The 20,363-nt window shown below is 42.5% G+C and overlaps 1 protein-coding gene across 1 annotated transcript; it reads right to left on the reverse strand.

Annotated features, from left to right (window-relative positions):
* Window positions 1-1,784: 1,784 nt before the first annotated feature.
* Window positions 1,785-19,837, reverse strand: LOC138814152 (zinc finger protein 799-like). The gene is made up of 4 exons (XM_070003092.1): window positions 19,553-19,837; window positions 6,649-6,775; window positions 6,385-6,445; window positions 1,785-6,085 (listed from the first exon to the last, which is right to left on the reverse strand). The coding sequence occupies exons 2-4, from the start codon at window positions 6,680-6,682 to the stop codon at window positions 5,617-5,619; spliced, it is 564 nt and encodes a 187-aa protein (XP_069859193.1). The 5' UTR covers window positions 6,683-6,775; window positions 19,553-19,837; the 3' UTR covers window positions 1,785-5,616.
* Between the last annotated feature and the right edge of the window lie 526 nt (window positions 19,838-20,363).

Genomic DNA, 20,363 nt, shown 5'->3' on the forward strand with positions numbered 1-20,363 from the left:
GCTACCACCAAAAATTGTAATCCTTGGATTAGGATTTACTTTTCAAATCCTATTCTGTTCTCATATTTGTTATATTGAAAATAGTTTTCCTGTAGACAACACACATTTTGGTATTGGTTTTTAATACATTCTGACTCTTAATTGGCATATTTAGTTGAAACTTATTGTGATTTTAGATAATTTTTAATAAAACTGGTAAACTTTCCTATTCATAGGAATTTTGTGGTTTTAAAGCTTTCCCATTTATTGTGCTTTCTCTATAACCCATTTGGTCTTATTTGTTTTCATATCAAATATACTTGTCATCTACTTTTACTTTCCTATATTTTAGAAGGATATATTTACAGTTAACATAAATCCATTATTTATTTTTGGGGGAATATTACTAGGGATAGAAGCCAAGGGTTTGTGCTTGACCCATATGCCTTCTAGTCTAAGCTACATTCTCTAGATATTTCATTTTATTTATTTATTCATTCCTTCATTTTAGATGTTGGTCCTAGGGCTTGAACTCAGAGCCTGGGTTCTGTCCCTGTGGAAGAAGGGAAAAACTGGGAGAGTGATGGAAGGGGTGACATTGTCCACAAAGAAATGTAACCCTTTACCTGACTTATGTAAGTGTAACCCCTCTGAACATCATCTTCATAGTAACAATAAAAACTTTAATATCAAGTAAACCTAGTGATAACCTACTGCTCTGAGAATGTTCAACTCTTCAAACCAAGAGTGTGGTAGTCTAACAGCTATTTAGAAGAGATAGCTGATGTTCACAGGAAGATGGAAGAAGCTGAATTATTTCCATGATATCCAAATAGATTTTATAAACCCAACAAACCGTGGTTTGTTTTTGTTTTTGGTCATAGGGCTTGAACTCTGGGCCTGGGCACTGTTCCTGAGCTCTTCAGCTCAATGAAGCACTCTACCACTTGAGCCACAGTACCACTTCCATTTTTCTGGTGGTTTATTGGAGACAAGAGTTTCATGGACTTTCCTTGCCCAGGCTGGCTTTGAACTGCATTCCTCAGATTTCAGACTCCTGAGTAGCTAGGATTACAGGCATTAGCCACCAGTACTCAGCAAACCCTGGTTCTTTAAACCACACACACACACACACACACACACACACACACACACACACACACACACACACACACACACACACACACACACACACACACACACACACACACACACACACACACACACACACACACACACACACACACACACACACACACACACACACACACACAATTTTTCTTATCCAATTGCTTCTCCCTTGTCTCCCAACTTCCCCTCTCTATCCCTGCTCCTTTATAACACCATCTGGTTGGCCTCAGGCACCTTTGTGGCTTACAAAGGCAGGCATAGTGAGGAACTTTATTCCTGGCTAAAGTTCCTCCACTGTGACAGCCCAGCCGAGTCCTTTGTCTCAAGGAGAGTAGCAGGACACAGCAGACTGATTATCAGCATGTCTTTATACCCCAGAAACTCAGGCTGCTGTACATGAGACTTATAACCTGGCAGGCCAAAAGGCACATACCACCTGTTCCACCCAGATCCATGCTTGGCTGCTTCTGGGATGAGACTCAGATAATAAAGGAGGTGGTAGCAGCATTAGGCTGGAAGGATGGGAAGGGCACTTGAAGACTGGGGAGCACCAGAGCTGCAATCTGACATGTAAGGAATTCTTGCCATCAGGGGCCAGGTCCCTACAAGCAACTCTTTACTGGCCCTGGCCTGTCTCCCTTTCCTGCATGCACAGCTGTCATCCTCCCTTTGGCCTTTGTATATTAAGATGCCTTCTTTTCTCAACTCTCAATTGGCTTGAGTGTTGGTTCACACATGCTGGGCTGGATGGGATTTGGTGGTGGCAGAATGTGTTATGTAGTGTCCCAAACACAGTCCTGTGGGGACACTGAATGTGGAGACCAGGGGTAGGTCCTGACTGCCCTGCCAGCACATGACTTTTCCTTAAATTTTATTATAGTGGTGAGGTACAGAGGAATTCAAATTAGTTGGGTAATGAGTACATTTCCCTAAGTACATTCCCTAACTCTCCCAGTCACCCCCCCTTCGATTTCCGCCCATGAGTTGTATAGTTCACGTTCACCAGTGTCCAGTGAGCTCCACTGGTGGACTTTTTCATGCTTGTTCATTCAAGTTCTGTGTCCTCTCACACATTTCCAAAGATAGAAACAATGATAAATCAGACATGAAGATAATAAAACAGAAGCATCACAAAAAAGAAAACAAAACATTGTTACCATTGTTTGCTTATTTGTGTGCATGTATTATAAAAAGGCACATAGGCATTGCACATTTGTGTTTATCCTCTAAGAGTATCTTCATTTGGTCTCACTATGTGTGTCTAAATTCCTGTATAACTTATCATATCCCAGTGTATTTTTCTAAGTGATTACGTAAACTTCAAAGTATTGTGGGATAGTGATATTTAGCTAAAGTCACAAATTTTAACCTTCACAAGGAGAATTGTCATTATCATGGTCTATAAAGCTTATGAACTCTACAAACTTTGATAACTATTTCTTGTAAATAAGGTGATAGGTACATTTCTTTCCTTTTGCTTAGTGTAAGCTGTTCCCTTTCTCTCTCATTTCCTCCCTCCCATTGCTGCCCTAGAGTTGCTTAGTTCACTTTCATCAATGTCCAGTGTCGCTGATGGTTCCCTTTGTTGTATTTTTTTCACCTGTTTCCTTCTGATTCTGTGCCCTCCTCCTCCTAGCTCCCCTCAGATGTGCACGAGTATATACCATATATGAGGCAAACATGGAGTCATCTAAAAATGATATGACAAATTAAGGAGAGGTCCTTTGTTTCTTGAGTCCTATTTGCCATATCTTGTGTTTTGTATTTAACATCACAGATCAGGGAGACAATGTCGCATGTCTCTCTGATCTTGGCTTATTTTGCTCAACATTTGTTTTAGTTTCATCCATTTCCCTGCAAATGTCATTATTTTGTCTTTTCTAATGGCTGCATAATAGCTCATTGTATATAGGCACTTGTTTCCATATCTTGGCTATTGTGAACAGTGCAGCAATGAACATGGAGGTGCATGTGTCCTTGTATCCTGCTTCCTGATGCTCAGAGTAGATGCCTAGGAGTGGTATGGCTGGGTCTATGGCAGGTCTATGTCTAGTTTTCTGAGGAACCTCCAGACTGCTTTCCAGAGTGGTTGTATTTGTGTACATTCCCACCAGCAGTGCAGTAGGGTTCCTCTTTTTCCACATCCCCACCAGCATTTGTCTTTGTCTAAATTTAGCATATAGGCCAATCTGACTGGGATACGGTGGTATTTCAGAGTTGTCTTTATTTGCATTTCCTTTACAGCCAGGATTGATGAAGAAGTGTTTCCTTGCCATTTTTATCTTTTCTGAGAAGTCTTTCTTTAGCTCCCTTTCCCTTTGATGATTGGCTTGTTAGATTTGGGAGGGATTAGTTTCTTGAGTTCCCTGTACATAATGGATATTAGGCCTTTGTCTGATATATTGCTGGTAAATATCTTTTCCTAATTGGTTGGCTGTCTTTCTAGTTTGGTAGCTATGTCTTTAGCTGTAAGAAACTTTTTATTTTAAGGTAGTCCCATTTGTCAAGTATCTCTCCAATTTGTTGTGACCCTTGGACTCTGTTCAGCAAGCTCCTGCCTGTGCCTGTAAGATCAAGAGTTTATTCTACTCTGTCTTGCAGTATTTTCAGTTTCAGGTTTGGTGTTGAGGTCTTTAATCCATTTTGAGTTGATGTTAGTGTATGGTCACAGGCTATCCCAGTGTATTTGAGATCTAACATCTGCATATCAGAGAAAACATGGGTCATTTTCTTTTGGAACTTGGCTTACCTCATTTAACATGATTTATTCTAGGTTCATCCATTTCCCTGCAAAGGGCATATTACACTTTCTAATGACTGTGTAATGCTGGTATCTATATGTACCTGGTGTCCTGGATACCTTGGTGTTCCTATCATGCACTGAACCTGGTAGCTTGCCATTGGGCAGTTATGCACAAAACAGATTGGACACTAGAGGTCACAGCAAACCAGGACATTAAACAGGATGGTCCAGGATACTAACAGCTTGATCTTCCAGATCCTATTCTGGGAGCCCAACTTAACCAGGTAGCCAAACTATACTATGACGTCTTGAGCAGGAGCCAGGGCTACAATATAATGTCCACAAACTGTGTGGATGGCAAGGAGAGATGTTTCCTACAGTTTTGTCTTCCTTGGGCTCAGTGAGAGCCTCTCCTGAAAGCCAGCCCAAATGGTGTTTCCTCTACTCCATGTCAAGAATTCAGCCAAAAGCAGTGGTACTCACTGGACACTATACTGAAAATGAATACAAATTGTGGTTGGGAATGGAAGGGAAATACTGGGAGAGAATGAAAAAGGGGTGACATTGGCACAAAAGAAATGTACTCTTTCTGAAATGTATTCTTGTAACACTTCTGTACATCACCTTTATAATAAAAAAGGAGTATTTTTCCCACATTGCTTACATCCATGGGGTTTCTCACTGGTGTATTTTCATGGGTTTTCAATTTACTAGAGAAAAGGAATTATTTCCCACATTGCTTACAACCACAGGGTTTGTCTCCAGTGTGAATTATTTTGTGTGCTTTAAGGTAACTAGGGGAAGGGAAGGTTTTCCCACATTGCTTACATCTGTAGGCTTTCTCCCTAGCATGACTATGACTTTTTTCTTGTATTTTACAGTAACTGGAAGGGAAGGTTTTCCTGCATTGCTTCCATCCATGGGGTTTCTCTCTAGTGTGAATTCTTTCATGGATTTTACAGAGAGAGTGCAGGTTTTCCCACATTGCTTACATATAGGGATTCTCTTTATTGTGACTTTTTTCATGTATTTTACAGTGACTAGAGGAAGTGAAGGTTTTCCCACATTGCTTACATCTGTAGGGTTTCTCGCCAGTATGAATTCTTTCATGGGTTGTAAGGTGACTAGAGGAATGGAAAAATTTCCCACATTGCCTACATCCATAGGGTTTGTCTCCAGTGTGAGTTCTTTCATGTGTTTTAAGGTAATGAGGAAGAAGGAAGGTTTTCCCACATTGCTTACATCCATAGGATTTCTCTACAATGTGAATTTTTTCATGTGATTTAAGGTATCTGGAACAAGTGAAAGTTTTCCCACACTGCTTACATTTGTAGGGTTTCTCTCCAGTGTGAATTTTTTCATGTATTGTACGGGAACTAGAGGAAGTGAAGGTTTTCCCACAATGCTTACATTTGTAGTGTTTCTCCCCAGTGTGAGTTCTTGCATGTGTTTTAAGGTGACTAGAGAAAGGGAAGGATTTCCCACATTGCTTACATTCATAGGGTTTCTCTCCAGTGTGAATTTTTTCATGCATTTTACAGTAAGTAGAAGAAGTGAAGGTTTTCCCACAGTGCTTACATCTGTAGAATTTCTCTCCAATGTGAGTTCTTTCATGTATTCGAAGGTAATGAGGAAGAATGAATGATTTCCCACATTGCTTTCATATATATGATTTCTCTCCAATGTGAATTCCTTCATGTTTTTGAAGATTACAATAAAAATTGAACGTTTTCCCACATTCCTTACATCCATACAGTTTTTCACTAAGGTGAATTCTTGTGTTCTTGAAGGGTACTGGAGTTAGAACAAGATGTTCTACAATGCATACATTCACAACACTGTTTAACTTCTGTGTCCATCTTCTCTTTTCTGTGAAAGAAACTGGAATGGCTTAAGGAGTTTTTACATTGATTAGCTGCAAATGGACTTTCCTCCTTGTGCATTCTATAGCCAATTTGCCCCTGGTATTTCCTGCAGGAGCTCCCACATTCTGTATGAGTGTTGGGGATCTCTACACATTCTTGATTCTGGAAATATATTCGTCGTGTGCATGCTCTGAAAGGGATACCCATGGGTAAATGAGCAAGGAAGGTTTCTCCAAACACAGAGTTTTTGACAGGTGCTACTCTGGGTAAAATTTTCTTATTCACACTGTGTTCTACATTCTGTTGGAAGGCTTTGTCACATTGGATATCTTCTTCATCTTCATAATGTCTCTCTAAATATTGAGTTCTGTAAAAACCAAAACAAAAAAAAAACACAGGGACAAACTTTTTTAAAAACATTAAAGCATTAGAAAGTGTCTCCTGAGCCTTCATGGTGTTCTCCAAATGGTCTTCATCCTGGCATATTTTGTTTAGGTTTCTGAATTTTCAAATTTGGGAACTCCATTTGTACATAACTTAAAAGAAAATTTTTCTAAGATTGAATCCATTTCTGTCTTACGTATTTGTATCATTTGCTTCGTTTCAAAATTTCCCGCCACTCTACATTATTTGAAAGGCAGTACTATCTCTGGTTAGTACAATTACCTTACTTCTGCCCTGGGATTTTTGTAGTTAACTTCAGTATTTTCTTTTTCCTGCTTCTTTTCTAAAATACAAAACATAGAAGTCATTTATTCCTTCAACAAACACTACAGAAAACATATGAAGACTCCCAACTATAATCATGCATCATGTGATCATGGTACATTCACATTGGTATATTCACCCAGATGTTCCATTTTCATTTCAAATCATGCAATATTACTTAAAGGCATGAACAGGACACTGGTTAAGTGAGGGACTATTTACCTATAGAGGCCAGGTTTGTCAAGGTTTCCAACATCACATCTCTGTAGAGCTTCTTTTGACAAAGTTTTAGCAAAGTCCATTCTTCCGGGGTAAAATTTATGGCCACATCCTCAAAGGTTATAGTCTCCTAAAATATTCCACATGCAATTCCAAAACAAAGAGTTAAAGTCACAGAAGTGGAAATTAAACTAATTTTATTAACTAAATAAGTATAGATAGATAGATATAGACAGAGTTGTCCATATAGTTAAACACTTATATTCACAGGACTAATTTTCCCTTTAGTACTTCTCACATAATAATTCTATTCTCTTTTTTCCTCCACACAAACTTGTAATTCTCGCACTACTTTAAAGCCAAGATAGGAAGAAAGGGCTAAATAGCAAGAATACTATTGCAGCACATACAAAAGAATGAAGTTTGTCTAATCCACATAGATGATTTTGCACAAAGAGATTAGCAAAATAGATTAAAGGAAAGGAAATCAGTCCTTATTGGAATAATCATGGGCATCTGGCTAAGTTCCAGACTCATCTCCTAACACTCCTGTCTCAATACTGTCCCCATCATAGAACAACAGAAAGTATCAGGAAATAGAACTTTGACTGTAAGAATGAATGCCCAAGCAATGGAGAAGTTTAATATATGAAAATGAAGGGAGGGGCTGGGAAGGTGGCTCAGTGGTTAAGTGCTTGCCTTGTATGCATGAGGCCCTGGGTTCGATTCTTCAGCACCACATAAGCAGAAAAAAAAAAGCTGGAAATGGCGCTGTGGCTCAAGTGGTAGAGCGCTAATCTTGAGCTGAAGAGCTGAGGGACAACGCCCAGGCCCAGCGTTCAGGCCCCACGACTGCCCCCCCCCCCAAAAAAAGCAACAAAAAAAAGAAAATGAAGGGAGACAAAAGAAAGCAAAGAAGAAAAATATCTGCAATGTAAGACAAATTAAAGGATTACTGTGGTCAGTACACTAATGAATGAACTTATATATGAAAAATACACAAGGAAGACCTATCTAATCCAGATAAGTTTGCACATACTAAGTTCCATGGCCCTGAATTCACTAAACACAAAGGGAAATGTGTAAAACACTATAACATATTTTCAGTTATGTATGAACAGAATGGCAAATGATACATATACTCTACTAATTTGAGTACCTAAAACTGAAGATCTAAGCCACCGGTATCTGGCCACTTGCCATATTTTTTTTTAAATTATTATCCTAAAGGTGATGTACAGAGTCGTTACAGTTATATAAGTCAGGTACTGAGTACATTTCATTTTTGACAGTATCAAACCTTTCCTCACTTCTCCTTTACCTTCCCATCCCCACATACAAGTTGTTTATTTATAATATAACATAGTCTAATGAGTACCACTGCTGCATTTATTCACCCCTTGTTGATTTGTTTCCTCCTTAACCTGCCAAAGACAGATAAATCCACAAAGAAAGAAGACAAAATAAAACAAGAATAAAATCTCATTTCCATTTCCTGAAGCTCATTTCGATAAATAATATTTTAAATGATCAGATGCACAAAGGCATTACAACTTTGTGTTCTTCTCCTAAGAATATCCTCCTTTGGTCTCACTATTTGTGAATGTCTGCAGTCCTGAATATCTATCAATGTCCTGAGAATGTACTATGGATTTGTTTCTCCAGTATATTTCACTGTTTGGAAAAAAGGCCCCAACATCAGGCCTTTAACAAATGAAGAAATAGGTTGTGTCTAACCTTATACATTTGGCAAACATACTAAGGCAAAGAAAGATGCTATGAGATTTCATCTAAAAAAATTCACTAATTGCTTTTGAAACTTCCAAGGACCTATACTAAAAGAATACTGCTCGGTGTATAACCATACAGGGATAAAACTAAAAGTAGGAAAAAGGCCGGGTGCTGGTGGCTCATGCCTGTAATCCTGGTTACGCAGGAGGCTGAGATCTGAGGATCACAGTTCTAAGTCAGCCTGGGCAGGAAACTCTGTGAGACTCTTTATCTCCAGTTCATCACCAAAAATGTCTGGAGTGAAGCTGTGGTGTGGCTCAAAGGGTAGAGCACTACACTTGGGCAAAAACATTCAGGAGCAGCATTCAGGCACTGAGATCAAAACCCAATACTGACAAAAAAGAATTGTAAGAGCAAAAGAAGAGCACCCAAACCTATGAAAGGCTGATAGGACAATTGACAAGCAAGTAAATGCAAACATGATGGCAGAAACTGAAGTCTGCAGCTCCAGCCCTGGCTCCTTGAAGGGTAAGTCTGACACCAACATCACAAAGTAATCAATATGACAGACTTAGCTAAGCAACACCACTTCTACTGTGAGCCTTGCTATAGGTTTTGATCTGGCAGGATAGTGACTGTTCATCCCAGCATGGGACATGACACATCTGCAAGGGAAAAGATTATTATCTTTACCATAGCTCAGAAATCTGAAGAAAGGGCCATCTTGGTAGGGGTCTTCTGTTTGAGACTTAAGTACTTAGGGCCTTTGGAAACGAAGAGCAATCTTAGTTCCAGGTGTCCTGAGAGACCTCAAGCACAGTGGCCGGAAGGGAGATGACTAAAAGACATTCATGAAACTGGAGCCAGTAGCTCATGTCTATACTCCCAGTTACTACAGAGGCTGAGATGCGAGGATCATGGTTGAATGATAGGCCAGGCAAGCCAGTCCATGAGACTCTGATATCTAGTGAACCAGCAAAAATCTGGGAGTAGGGACTGGGAATGTGGCGTAGTGGTAGAGTGCTTGCCTTACATGCAGTGAAGCCCTGGGTTCGATTCCTCAGCACCACATACACAGAAAAAAGCCAGAACTTTTGGCCCTGGGGGGTGGAGAAGGGGGTGGCAGGGGAGCAATGGGAAGGGATGGGTAGGGGAAACAAAGGAGGAGGCAACAATGCTTGATAAGAAATGTACTCATTACTTTGCCCATGTAATTGTAACCCCTCTGTATGGTATGTTCACAATCAAAAGAAAAAAAGAAAAGCCAGAACTAGTGCTGTGGCTCAAGTGGTAAAGTGCTAGCCTTGAGCTAAAGACAGTGCCTAGGCCCAGGGTTCAAGCCCCAGGACTGGCAAAAAAAAATCTGGTAGGGAACTCAAGTGGCAGAGCACTAGCTTTGAGTGAAAAACCAAAGGGGACACGACACTGCCCTAAACCTAAGTCCCAGGACTGGCCTTTCACAAAAATAGAAAAAGAAGGCAAGAGCAGCTGCAGCTCTGGGTCTGGCACATTCTGCCCAAGTTTACATGTACCATCCAGGTGGGAGATGGCCACCAGAGGTAGTAAAGAAGTTTTGACTTGGGAAAGGTGAAAGCTCCAATGAGAGTAGATTGGTGGCCCCAGCCTACATTGTGTGAGCAGTTTCATTTCATTAAAGACCTCTTAAGGAGCTATGGCTGTTGGTAATCACAACCTGAGGTATCGGGATGGATACTGGGCCAAAGAAAATTAGAAAACAGAGACACAGGCTGATAAGGGGGAGACCAGGAGTCCCACGGCTCTCCCGTACTTGGGCCCCAAATTCCCACAAGCAAGCATATTTACTTGATTTCACACAAGGAAGGTAACCATGAATACATGCAAGGAGTAAAGCATCTCTATTAATATTACAATCTGAGCTAAAACATAGTTTGTGAAACACACTGGTTTTCTTATTCTATTGAGACAGGAGATTGCAGCCCAGGAAAAGTCCAGACATGGTGTCTATTTAGCCCAAGGTTAACTTGTGAAAGTTCCTGGCACAGCAACTGGTCCAAGTAAAAAGGGTGGAGGGGATGGCAATCCAGTCTCTTACCCTCCCAGAGCTGTCTCCTTTAACTCTTTCATGGTCAGCTCTCAAGGTTCCAAGTGCTTTTCAGGCAGTGTCTAGACCTCTCAAACCTTTTCCAGGTTTCACAGCTCACCTTCAGAGTTACCCACATGCAGCAACTTCCCAGCCCTTCAGGAGCTCCTCAACAGGGCAGGGACTAGATACATTTTCTTGCATGTCATCTGCTTTACCCATGATACACAGGATGAAATCGAATTCCAGTGCTCAAGAAAACCTTCTGCACATTTTGTATTGGTATGTGTAGTACTTCACTTCAGACTTTGAACTGACAAGACAGGGAAAAAAGTATGGTATTTTTTTTGCCTCACTCTGTCTCTCTCTTTTCTAAATATGTGAGTCAATTTTAGAAATTTCATAGTGGTGACTTTGACTAGTTTCATGTGTAGAAAGAGGATTAATAGGGGCTGGGAAGGTGGCTCAGTGTTTGCCTTGCATGAATGAGGCCCTGGGTTCAATTCCTCAATACCACATAAGCAGAAAATGCTGGAAATGGCACTGTGGCTCAAGTGGTAGAGTGCTAGCCTTGAGCTGAAGAGGTGAGGGACAGCGCCCAGGCCCAGAGTTCAGGCCCCACGACTGGCAAAAAGAAAAAGAAAGGAAGAGAGAAAGAAGGAGAGAAAGAAAGAGAGAGAGAAAGAGAGAGAAAGAAAGAAAGAAAGAAAGAAAGAAAGAAAGGAAGGAAGGAAGGAAGGAAGGAAGGAAGGAAGGAAGAAAGAAAGAGGACTAATAATTTATATAATTAAATCATTGAGAAAAATAATCCCACTGACTGTTCTTACAGTTCTATTTTCCTTTCTGCCTGTTTCTCCTTTCAGATTTAGCTTCAGGAGCCAAATAGTTTCTTGTCTAACTTGGGCTTGCTGATATTGGTTGCTGCCACTGTCATTTCCTTCTCTCTTATTAACCCTTCATTTGGCATCAGTTTCTGTATATGTTACAATTTTATGTTCTATCTTTCACAAATACCCTCATATACCTGCACAAGCAAGTACTATACCACCATTGAAATTTCAGAATTTGAAACTTGACAATTTTCTACTTTAAAAGGAAAGAAATGTCAAGCGAATAAAACCAATGAGACACTTGAACTTTGGTGAGTTCTAGAGTCATGAAAAAAAAGTATCACTTTTGTATTGATGTAGCTTATGACCAGTACACTAAAAATATATCCTAAGTTGCCATGCTCCCAATTCATTACTTTGATAACTTAAACAAAAGTACCTGTTGATGGAATCATTTGACTTTAATTGCATTTTTTTCAAATAAGTACAATATTCATGTAAAAAGAAAAGTGAAATGTGCTTATTGTGATGGTTTTTATATTTCAAATTTTTAACATAAAAAATGGTCTGTGACAAGACACTATGTTGCAAACAAACTTTACATCTTCAGGCGTGGGGGGGCAGGTGGGGAGGGAGGAGTTGGGGAGGGGGGTAGGGAAGGGATAGTAGGGGAAAAACAAAGGAGGGGGTAACAATGCTCCATAGGAAATGTACTCATTTCCTTACTCATGTAACTAACCCCTCTGTACAGTATCTTTACAATAAAAAATACATATAAAAAATGGTCTGTGACCTGTAGTATTAATTACTAGATTGCCCTCTATGCTCACATCATCTCTACCTCCTCTCCTCTTTTCCTTCTCTTGCTCTGCTCTTTTACTTTTGCAGGTGGTACTGTCTATTCTGACATGCCTGGAACCATGTAATAGGAAAAGATCTATGATCAATTTTGGCATTTTCTTCCCAGCATACTCTCCCAAGGAACTTCATATCACTAAGGCATCCTGCAATTGTACAAATGAGAAATAAAAATAGTTTGCCTGGGATGGGAAATTGGCTCAGTGGTAGAGTGCTTGCCTGGCATGCATGAGGCTTTGGGTTTCATTCCTCAGCACCACATAAGCAGAAAAGGCCAGAAGTGGCGCTGTGGCTCAAGTGGTAGAATGCTAGCCTTGAGCTGAAGAGCTGAAGGACAGCGCCCAGGCCCAGAGCTCAGGCCCCACAACTGACCCCCCCCCCAAAAAAAATCCTGTTTTGGAGTATTTTGGGGGAAAATGGGAGAGTTATTTCCTATTGGTGCCCTCATATCTGTTAAGATGCAGATATATACTGGGTACCAGTGGTTCACACCTGTAATCCTAACTACCAAGGAGGCTGAGGTCTGAGGATTAGGTTTCCAAGCCAGCCCAAGCAGAAAAGTCCCAGAGAGACTCTTATCTCCAATTGACCACTCAAAATCCAAAAGTGGTGCTGCGGCTCAAGAGGTAGAGTGCTGGCTTTGAGCACAAAGAGGTTCAGGGACAGCACCCTGATCCAGAGTTTAAGTCCCACAACTAACCAAAAGAAAAAGGGAGAGAAAGAAAGAGAGAGCAAGAGAGCAGGACAGGAGGAGGGCGGGAAGGGGGGAGGGAGGAGGGAGAGAGGGAGAGACAGAGAGACAGAGAGATATGCGGGTATAAGGTGAAATGATATTTTCTACTGGTAACAGAAAATTGTTGAAAACTGAGGAAAATACTATAATAAAACTTGCATCTAGTATACTTAATGGCCTCTGTTTCCAATGAAGTTCTTGATTTTATTTTCCTTGAACTGTTACTTGGCCTTCTACACCCCTCACTAAATTAATTCACAGACATAAGCAGGTATATTTCTGGTGGAAAGCTGTGGTGCTTCCTACCTGTGAACAGTTGTCTGGAGGAATTATGATAAAGAAGATGCCCTGATAAAATAGAAAAGCCAGATAAGAAGACTGTGGGCCTCATGACCACTAGAGGGATTTCCATCCTGTGAGAGACCACATTCATGGCGTATGTCCCAGTAGTCCACTTTTATGCTGTGACCCCGCAAAGGGATTTTCAATTGAGAGGAACTATTTCTACCTAATACTTAGAGTGATCCTATTTGTAAAGGAGGTGCATCATTTCCCCTTCAACCAGGCTGATGGACACTTCAGGCTTCATTCCAGAATAAAGCCCGTTGGTCTGTTGAGTTTACTTTCTGCTCTTTCTTTATTCTAATACCCTCATGACTCAGTTTCCTCATGAGTGGTTTTGAAATCTGGAATGGAGCTCCCAGCGGACTCCTGCCTTATAGGGTACTCTGTCCACTTTCTCTCTCTTTCTTCATCTCCCTTCTGTGTCATTCCTCACCAGTGTCTTTCGGAGAGAGACGGTGCTTACTTTGGCTTAACAGCTGCCAGAACGTAATTGCAAACCTAAGTTCTTGCCACCTCACTGCCACGGCTAGATCTTTATGTAGGTGTACATAGATTTGACTGGTAAACTTAATTCTAAGACCACTGGGAACTTCTCTCTTGCTTTCCCGCCTCTGACTATACTGTTCTCCAGACCCACAGATCAGAGGCTATTTGCCATCAAGTCTGTTGTACTCTTTCCTTCTGCTATCTGGCCTTCCTTTTGAGAACTCCAAGACAAGTCGGTTCACTATGTTTTTTCTCCTGCATGCACCACTGACCACCTCATCCTCACCCGTTGGAGTGGGTAAGTGTTCCCTGTAGTCCCATGTGGGCATCCTGAGCAAGACCCCGTCCACTATCACAATTGTCGATCTGCTGGTGTGCTTGGCTCAGAGATGGTCCAGACCTCAGTACGTATCCTTTGGAAATAAGTGGAGATGTTCCTTTATTGAGTAAAGCATTCTGGCTCTTGCCTTCACTGAATACTCTGGTTGGGGATGCCTTAAACAAGAGTGTCCATCTCTGCTTTTTTCCCTTGCAATATCAGCTATCAAATTTCGTTCCTGTAAATTTCATTCAGCTGTCTTATCAGGGATCTAAAAGTCTTGGAAATTATATTACCTCTCTTCCTTCATTTGGCCCCAATACCAATCAGTTCAACAACTTCTTAAACGGAAACACAGCAGCAGGTTGTGGGAAGTTGCCTCTGCACCAGCATTTTTTTCCTTCTTCACTCCTCACTACATTCATCTTGATCTGCAGTCCAGATTCTCTCAGCTGAACCTGTCCCCTCCCTCTAAGAAAACTCCATCATGTTGACATTCCTTCCACCCTCCACATTCTCACAGCTGACAACCTTCTTATCCTCCCAGACTTCCCTGCCCGTGCCCTCCTCCACAACTAGATCAGAGCTCCCTGCAGGGACAGTTTTGTCCACATTAAATTTATCAGCCAATCCACCCCAGATATCAGCATAAAACGGCAACAGCTAGAGCAGGGCTCCCAAAGGTCCAACAAAAGCTACTTAATGTGGTCTTCAGTCTTTAACAATCAGGATGAGGAGACAAAAAAATTAGGAGACATCTTAAACATCACCTTTTACAACCTGCCATGAGCCCCAAATTACACTGGACTCTGTCAGAGGACCCCCAAAACAAGCCTTGGGTCTGCCTGATCCTCCTGGGGCCTGCTTCTGTTTGGACAAAGATAGACACTGGACAAGGGCTTGCCCAAACCCATAGCCCCTCTCTAAGCTTTGCCAAGTTTGTAGATGCATGGGGACACTGGAAAATGGACTGGCCTGGGAGAGAAGCCCTTGTCCTCCTTCAACTACTAGAATGAGCAGGTCTGGGTTCCTTTGTCCCCACTAAGGCCTTCTCTAATGGTGCATGTGAGGAACCTAGGGTCTCTGGGACAGTGACTAGATGGCAAACACACTGAGACTAGTCTCTCTTTCCCACCAACCCCCCTTCGTCTCTCTCTTCATCTCTGTGTTCTCTCCCAATTCCAAAATCCATTAATGGGAGCACATGGACAGACAGCATACCCCAAAACAAACCTGTCCATGTTTATTGGGACTCAGATAGTAATCAATTCCTTTTATCTTTCTTCAGTCTATTCACTTCAAGATATGGATTCTAGAAGTGGTGCTGTGGCTCAAGTGGTAGAGCACTGGCCTTGAGCTGAAGAGTGCAGGGACAGCGCCCAGGCCCAGAGTTCAAGCCCCACGACCGACCAAAAAAAAAAAAAAAAAGATATGGATTCTTAATTTTTTCAGAAATTCTTTCTCTCACTGAAAGGTCAAGGTTACAGATTTCTGGAATTCATTCAATGTCTTCATAGGCCTTAGTGTCTTATTTTTACCAAAAAGCAAAAGGACATCTCTCCACTTACTCAAACAGCTTTGCAGTTTATCAAAAACTTAGCTGAGTGCCAGGTGCCGGGCTCATGCCTGTAATTCTAGCTACTCAGGAGGCTGAGATCTGAGGATGGAGGTTCAAAGCCAGCCTGGACAGGAAAGTCCGGAAGTGGTGCTGTGGCTCAAGCGGTAGCACACTGGCCTAGAGCTGAAAAGCTGAGGGACAGTGCCCAAGCCCAGAGTTCAAGCTCCATGACCGACCAAGAAAAAAACAAAAAAACAAAAAACAACAACTTAGCTGAAGGTCACTGACAACTTTGAGGTTTATCACCAGCTCAACTGAGTTGCTGTATTAGCAGAAGGCCTTGCTAACACTGATCTAAATGTGTTCTGTTCTTGCTTACCTATCTATTTATGCTCAAGAATGGGAGTTCTGTTTGTTGGTGGCATAAATACAGAGTATTTTCTAAAACCATGTTGTTAGAGTTTACAAGTTTTCTAAAACTTATTTAAAAATACAAATTAAAGAAAAAAATCAGTAGGGAAATAAGAAAGTGAAAAAGTTTTGAAAACAGATGTGTTGTAACATGTCAGAGAGGATCGCAGGTCTCCTCTCCAACACTAATCACATGTGCGCATGGATCCCCATTTCCAATGTGTCTGACAATGTGAGCGTAAGTGGAAATCAGATATTTATGTTGGTAGCACTCAGAATGGGATTTAAATCCTGGTTCCCTTAAAGCTGGAAGTCTCTTAGGAAAAAGAAGACTGGGGATGCCACATCTCACTGTTCCTTCTCCCTACAAACCTCCATCAATAAGTTGGGAGACTTTTTCCAGGATCAATCAGCCAGTGGTGCAGCCTCTGCTGAATTCACCTCTCCTGGAGCAGACAGGAGACAGGATAAGATGGGCAGCTCTCCTAGGACTCCAGGTTGCCTGCTTTCTAGCCAGCCCTGTACAAGCCCTTCTTGCAGGCTGCTGAGCCCTGAAGAACCACTGCCCCCACCCTCCAGCCCCCTATGACAATGGATGGGTGCATGGTGAGGCATAATAACAGGCCAACATAAGAGCCAGGGAACTTCCAGTGCCAATATCTCCTTCCCCACACCACACCAGATATGAAGCAGCTTTCAATTCCAACAGCCTCCTCTCCCCTTTCTACTCCTGATCCTGGACCCCACAGGATCCTCAGCACTCATCATTTCCCACTCCCTGTGCATTCCAATGTCCTTGCTAATGATCCTGACACTCACTGGACACCAAAACCTGCCAAACCAGCCTTAAAACAAACCAGCTGCAAAGTTAAGTCTATGAGAAAATGACAAAAGCAGATCTGTAGCTCAAGTGGTAGACAGCACTAGCTTTAAGCAAACAAACTAAGACATACACATCCCAGCTGTATCCCAACAGCAGCTGGGCATCAGAGTCTGAACAAAATTGGCACCTTCGGAATGAAACAGTCCCCACCTTCCTCAGCAGAATGCATCTTTTACCAGTGACACTCCTTATTGGGTGGTTCATGAAGCCCCTCTTACAATTAGCCAATCAGAAACAGCCTTTGTACCACAGCCCCACCCCCAAGGCCTGAGTGAACAGACTGGATTCAGACTGGCTGAATGGACATAGAGGAAAGAATCCAGGAAAACATATCTTGTCAATTAAGCCTTTAGTCTCTGGGGTGGACCTGAGCTGTCTTGGGATCATTTATACAGCAGAATTTGTTACTGACAGCCATCTTCTCATGTGTGTGTGTGTGTGTGTGTGTGTGTGTGTAAATGTACATCAGTGCAGGTACCAGGCTAAACTCAGGGCCTGGATGTTGATCCTGAGCTTATTAGCTCAAGGCAAGTGCTCTACCACTTGAGCCACAACTCAACTTCCAGGTCTGTTGATGGTTAATGGGCAAAAAGAGTCTCATAGACTTTCCTTCCCAAAGCTGGGTTTGAATGATGAACCTCAGATCTCAGGCTCTTGAGTAGCCAGGATTACTGTCATGAACCAACAGTGCCCAGCTTTTCAAAACTTCATTTATTTATTTATTTACATTCTTACTTTTAAATCTTCAAGCTACAGTTGGGGTCTGTAATCCTAGCTAACCGGTTAAGGAGGCTGAAATTTGAAGATCCCACTACAGAGTCAGTCTGGGAAAGTCCCAAAGTTTCTTATCTCCAATTAACCACCAAAAAGCAAAAGTGGAGCTGGGCTCAATTAGTGGAGTGCTAGCCTTAAGAAAAACAATCTCAAGGACAGCCCTGTTTGGCCTGAGTGCAAGCATAAGGCCCAGCACAAATAAAAACCTCTAGGGGCTGGGAAGGTGGCTCAGTGGTAGAGTAAGCACATTTCTAGACAACACACAGGTTGGTACTGGTTTTTAATACATTGTGTCTCCTTATTGACATTACCAGATAATCTTAAAAGGAATACAAAATTGTGACTCATTTTACAGTGTTCACATCTTGTTGAAAGAACAATTAAACATGAATCAAGGCTCAAAGGAAAACAGGAATCAACCCCTACTCTGATCATATGTAATATGATTTACTAAAATGAATTCCAGGAAATGGAAACAAGATTCTTTTTGGCTTGCTTTTTCCTTTAGCAGTCTTTTGGGGAAAATAGGGAGGGTACAGAAATGGAGAAACAAAGGTAAACAAATGTAGCAGTGATACTCAGTAGACAGTATGTTGAAAAGGAATTGTACAGGATAGGAGTGGAAGGAGGAAACTGGGAGAGAGCAAAGGAAAGAGTGACAGTGTTCAAAAGGAAATGTACACATTAGTGCCTTATGGAATAGTAAGCCCTCTGTACATCACCTTCATATTAACAGTTTTTAAAATATGAAAACCAAAAGAAAACCAAAAGTTGCTAGGGGGGAGATTACCGGCTTGTAATCCTAGCTGCTCAAGAGATGAGGTTTGAAGATCCCATTTCAAAGCAGAAACTAGATTAGGCAGGAACATCAGTGAGATTTTTTTTTGGGGGGGGGGTCTGGTTGTGGGGCCTGAACTCTGGGCCTGGGCGCTGTCCCTCAGCTCTTCAGCTCAAGGCTAGTGCTCTACCACTTGAGCCACAGCACCACTTCTGGCTTTTTTTTCTTTTTGCCTATGTGGTGCTGAGGACTCGAACCTAGGGCCTCATGCATGCAAGGCAAGCACTCTACCACTGAGCCACCTTCCCAGCCCCCACATCAGTGAGATTCTTATCTTTAACTAGATACTAAAAAGTAGTAGGGACAACTGTGACATTAGTGATAGAGCAGCAGCCTTGACTCAAGCTCAGGGACAGTATCCAGGCCCTGAACACAGTTCGCAGAACTGCACACCTTTTCTCACATTCATACTCATTCACTCACACACAAATATCGAGAAAAATGACTAAGGACGGTAACAGGTAAGAGGACAACAGGTCTCCCCTCCAACACCCCAATCACATGTCCATATAGATCCCCATTTCTAATGTGTTTGGAAATGTGAGAGACAGGTGGAAATCGGCCTATTTATCTTGGTAGCACTCAGAATGGGACTGGATGTGGGATTTGAATCCTCCTTCCCTTGAGACTGCAGAGTCTCATAGGAAAACTAGAAGTCTAGCACACCCCCTCCCCTCGCCCCCCGCTCATTCTCCCCACATACAAATCCTAAGTAGATACATTCTCTCCATCAATAAATCAGGAGTTGTTCCCAGGATAGATGCGCCATTGCCGTCCTGGATCAGACAGGATGGATACGACAGCACTCCTAGGACTGCCACAAAGCCCCGCTCCAGCCCTGCTTGCAGGCCGCTGGGAGCTGAGGAACCACCGATTTAGTCTTCACTACTGGACGTGGTCAGGCCCCGAAGAGGCCCGGGTCAGCGCCCCGCCACTTCCGGTTCCAACAATTCCCTCCCCCCCAAAACACACACAACTCCAGACTTCCAACACCCTCCCCCCTCCCCCCCGACCCTCCTCCACCCACCCCCCACCCCCAGCACACGGGATCCCGGCTGCAGAGCGGCGGGCGCGCTCACCGTTCCCCGCTCGCTGTGTATCCCGCTGTCCTCGCTAGGATCCGCAGTCACTGCACACCAAAAGACCCGCGAAACCAGGCTGGAAACCGGAGAGGTAAGTCTGCGAGAGTCTAAGCCCCAAAACGTCAGAACCCTGCAGTGGCCCAAGTGCTAGAGAACGCTAGCTTTACGCGAAAGAGCATAGACAGACAACGCCCGGGCGCCGAGATTCCCGGAGCTCCATGGCAGAGGCTGTGACCTGCGCAGACCCCGCACCAGAAACTGAATGAAATTGGCTCCCACGGGTTCAAACAGCCCGGACGTCCTGCAGCAGGGAGGAAGGGCGGGGGGTTCCTACAAGTGTCGCTTCTCATTGGGCCGTTCCTGAAGAATCTCTTACAGTTAGCCAATCAGAAACAGCCTTTGTGATTGGCTCAGTGTGGCAGACCCCACCCCTCAGGACCAGGTTGGGTTCATTGAACTGGCTGAGTGGAGTTAAACGGAAAGAATCCGGTGCATTAAAATACATATCTAAGGGTTCATTTTCCTAACATCACATTATCTGACCTTTTCCGCTTGACTCATACATATACTACATATTGCAAATAAGGGAAACCATGGGGCCTATGTTTCTTTGGGCCTGGCTTACTTCACTTAATATAATTTGTTCCAAGTCTTTCCATTTCCTAACAAATGGGGCAATGCCATTCTTTCTGATGGAGGCATAGAATTCCATTGTGTATATATACCACATTTTCTTGATCCATTCATCTACTGAGGGGCATCTGGGTTGGTTCCAGATCTTAGCTATGGTGATTAATGCTGCAATAAA

This window comes from Dipodomys merriami, unplaced genomic scaffold, assembly GCF_024711535.1.
Source record: "Dipodomys merriami isolate MVZ:Mamm:240054 unplaced genomic scaffold, mDipMer1.0.p SCAF_6, whole genome shotgun sequence".
Classification (NCBI taxonomy): Eukaryota; Metazoa; Chordata; class Mammalia; order Rodentia; family Heteromyidae; genus Dipodomys; species Dipodomys merriami.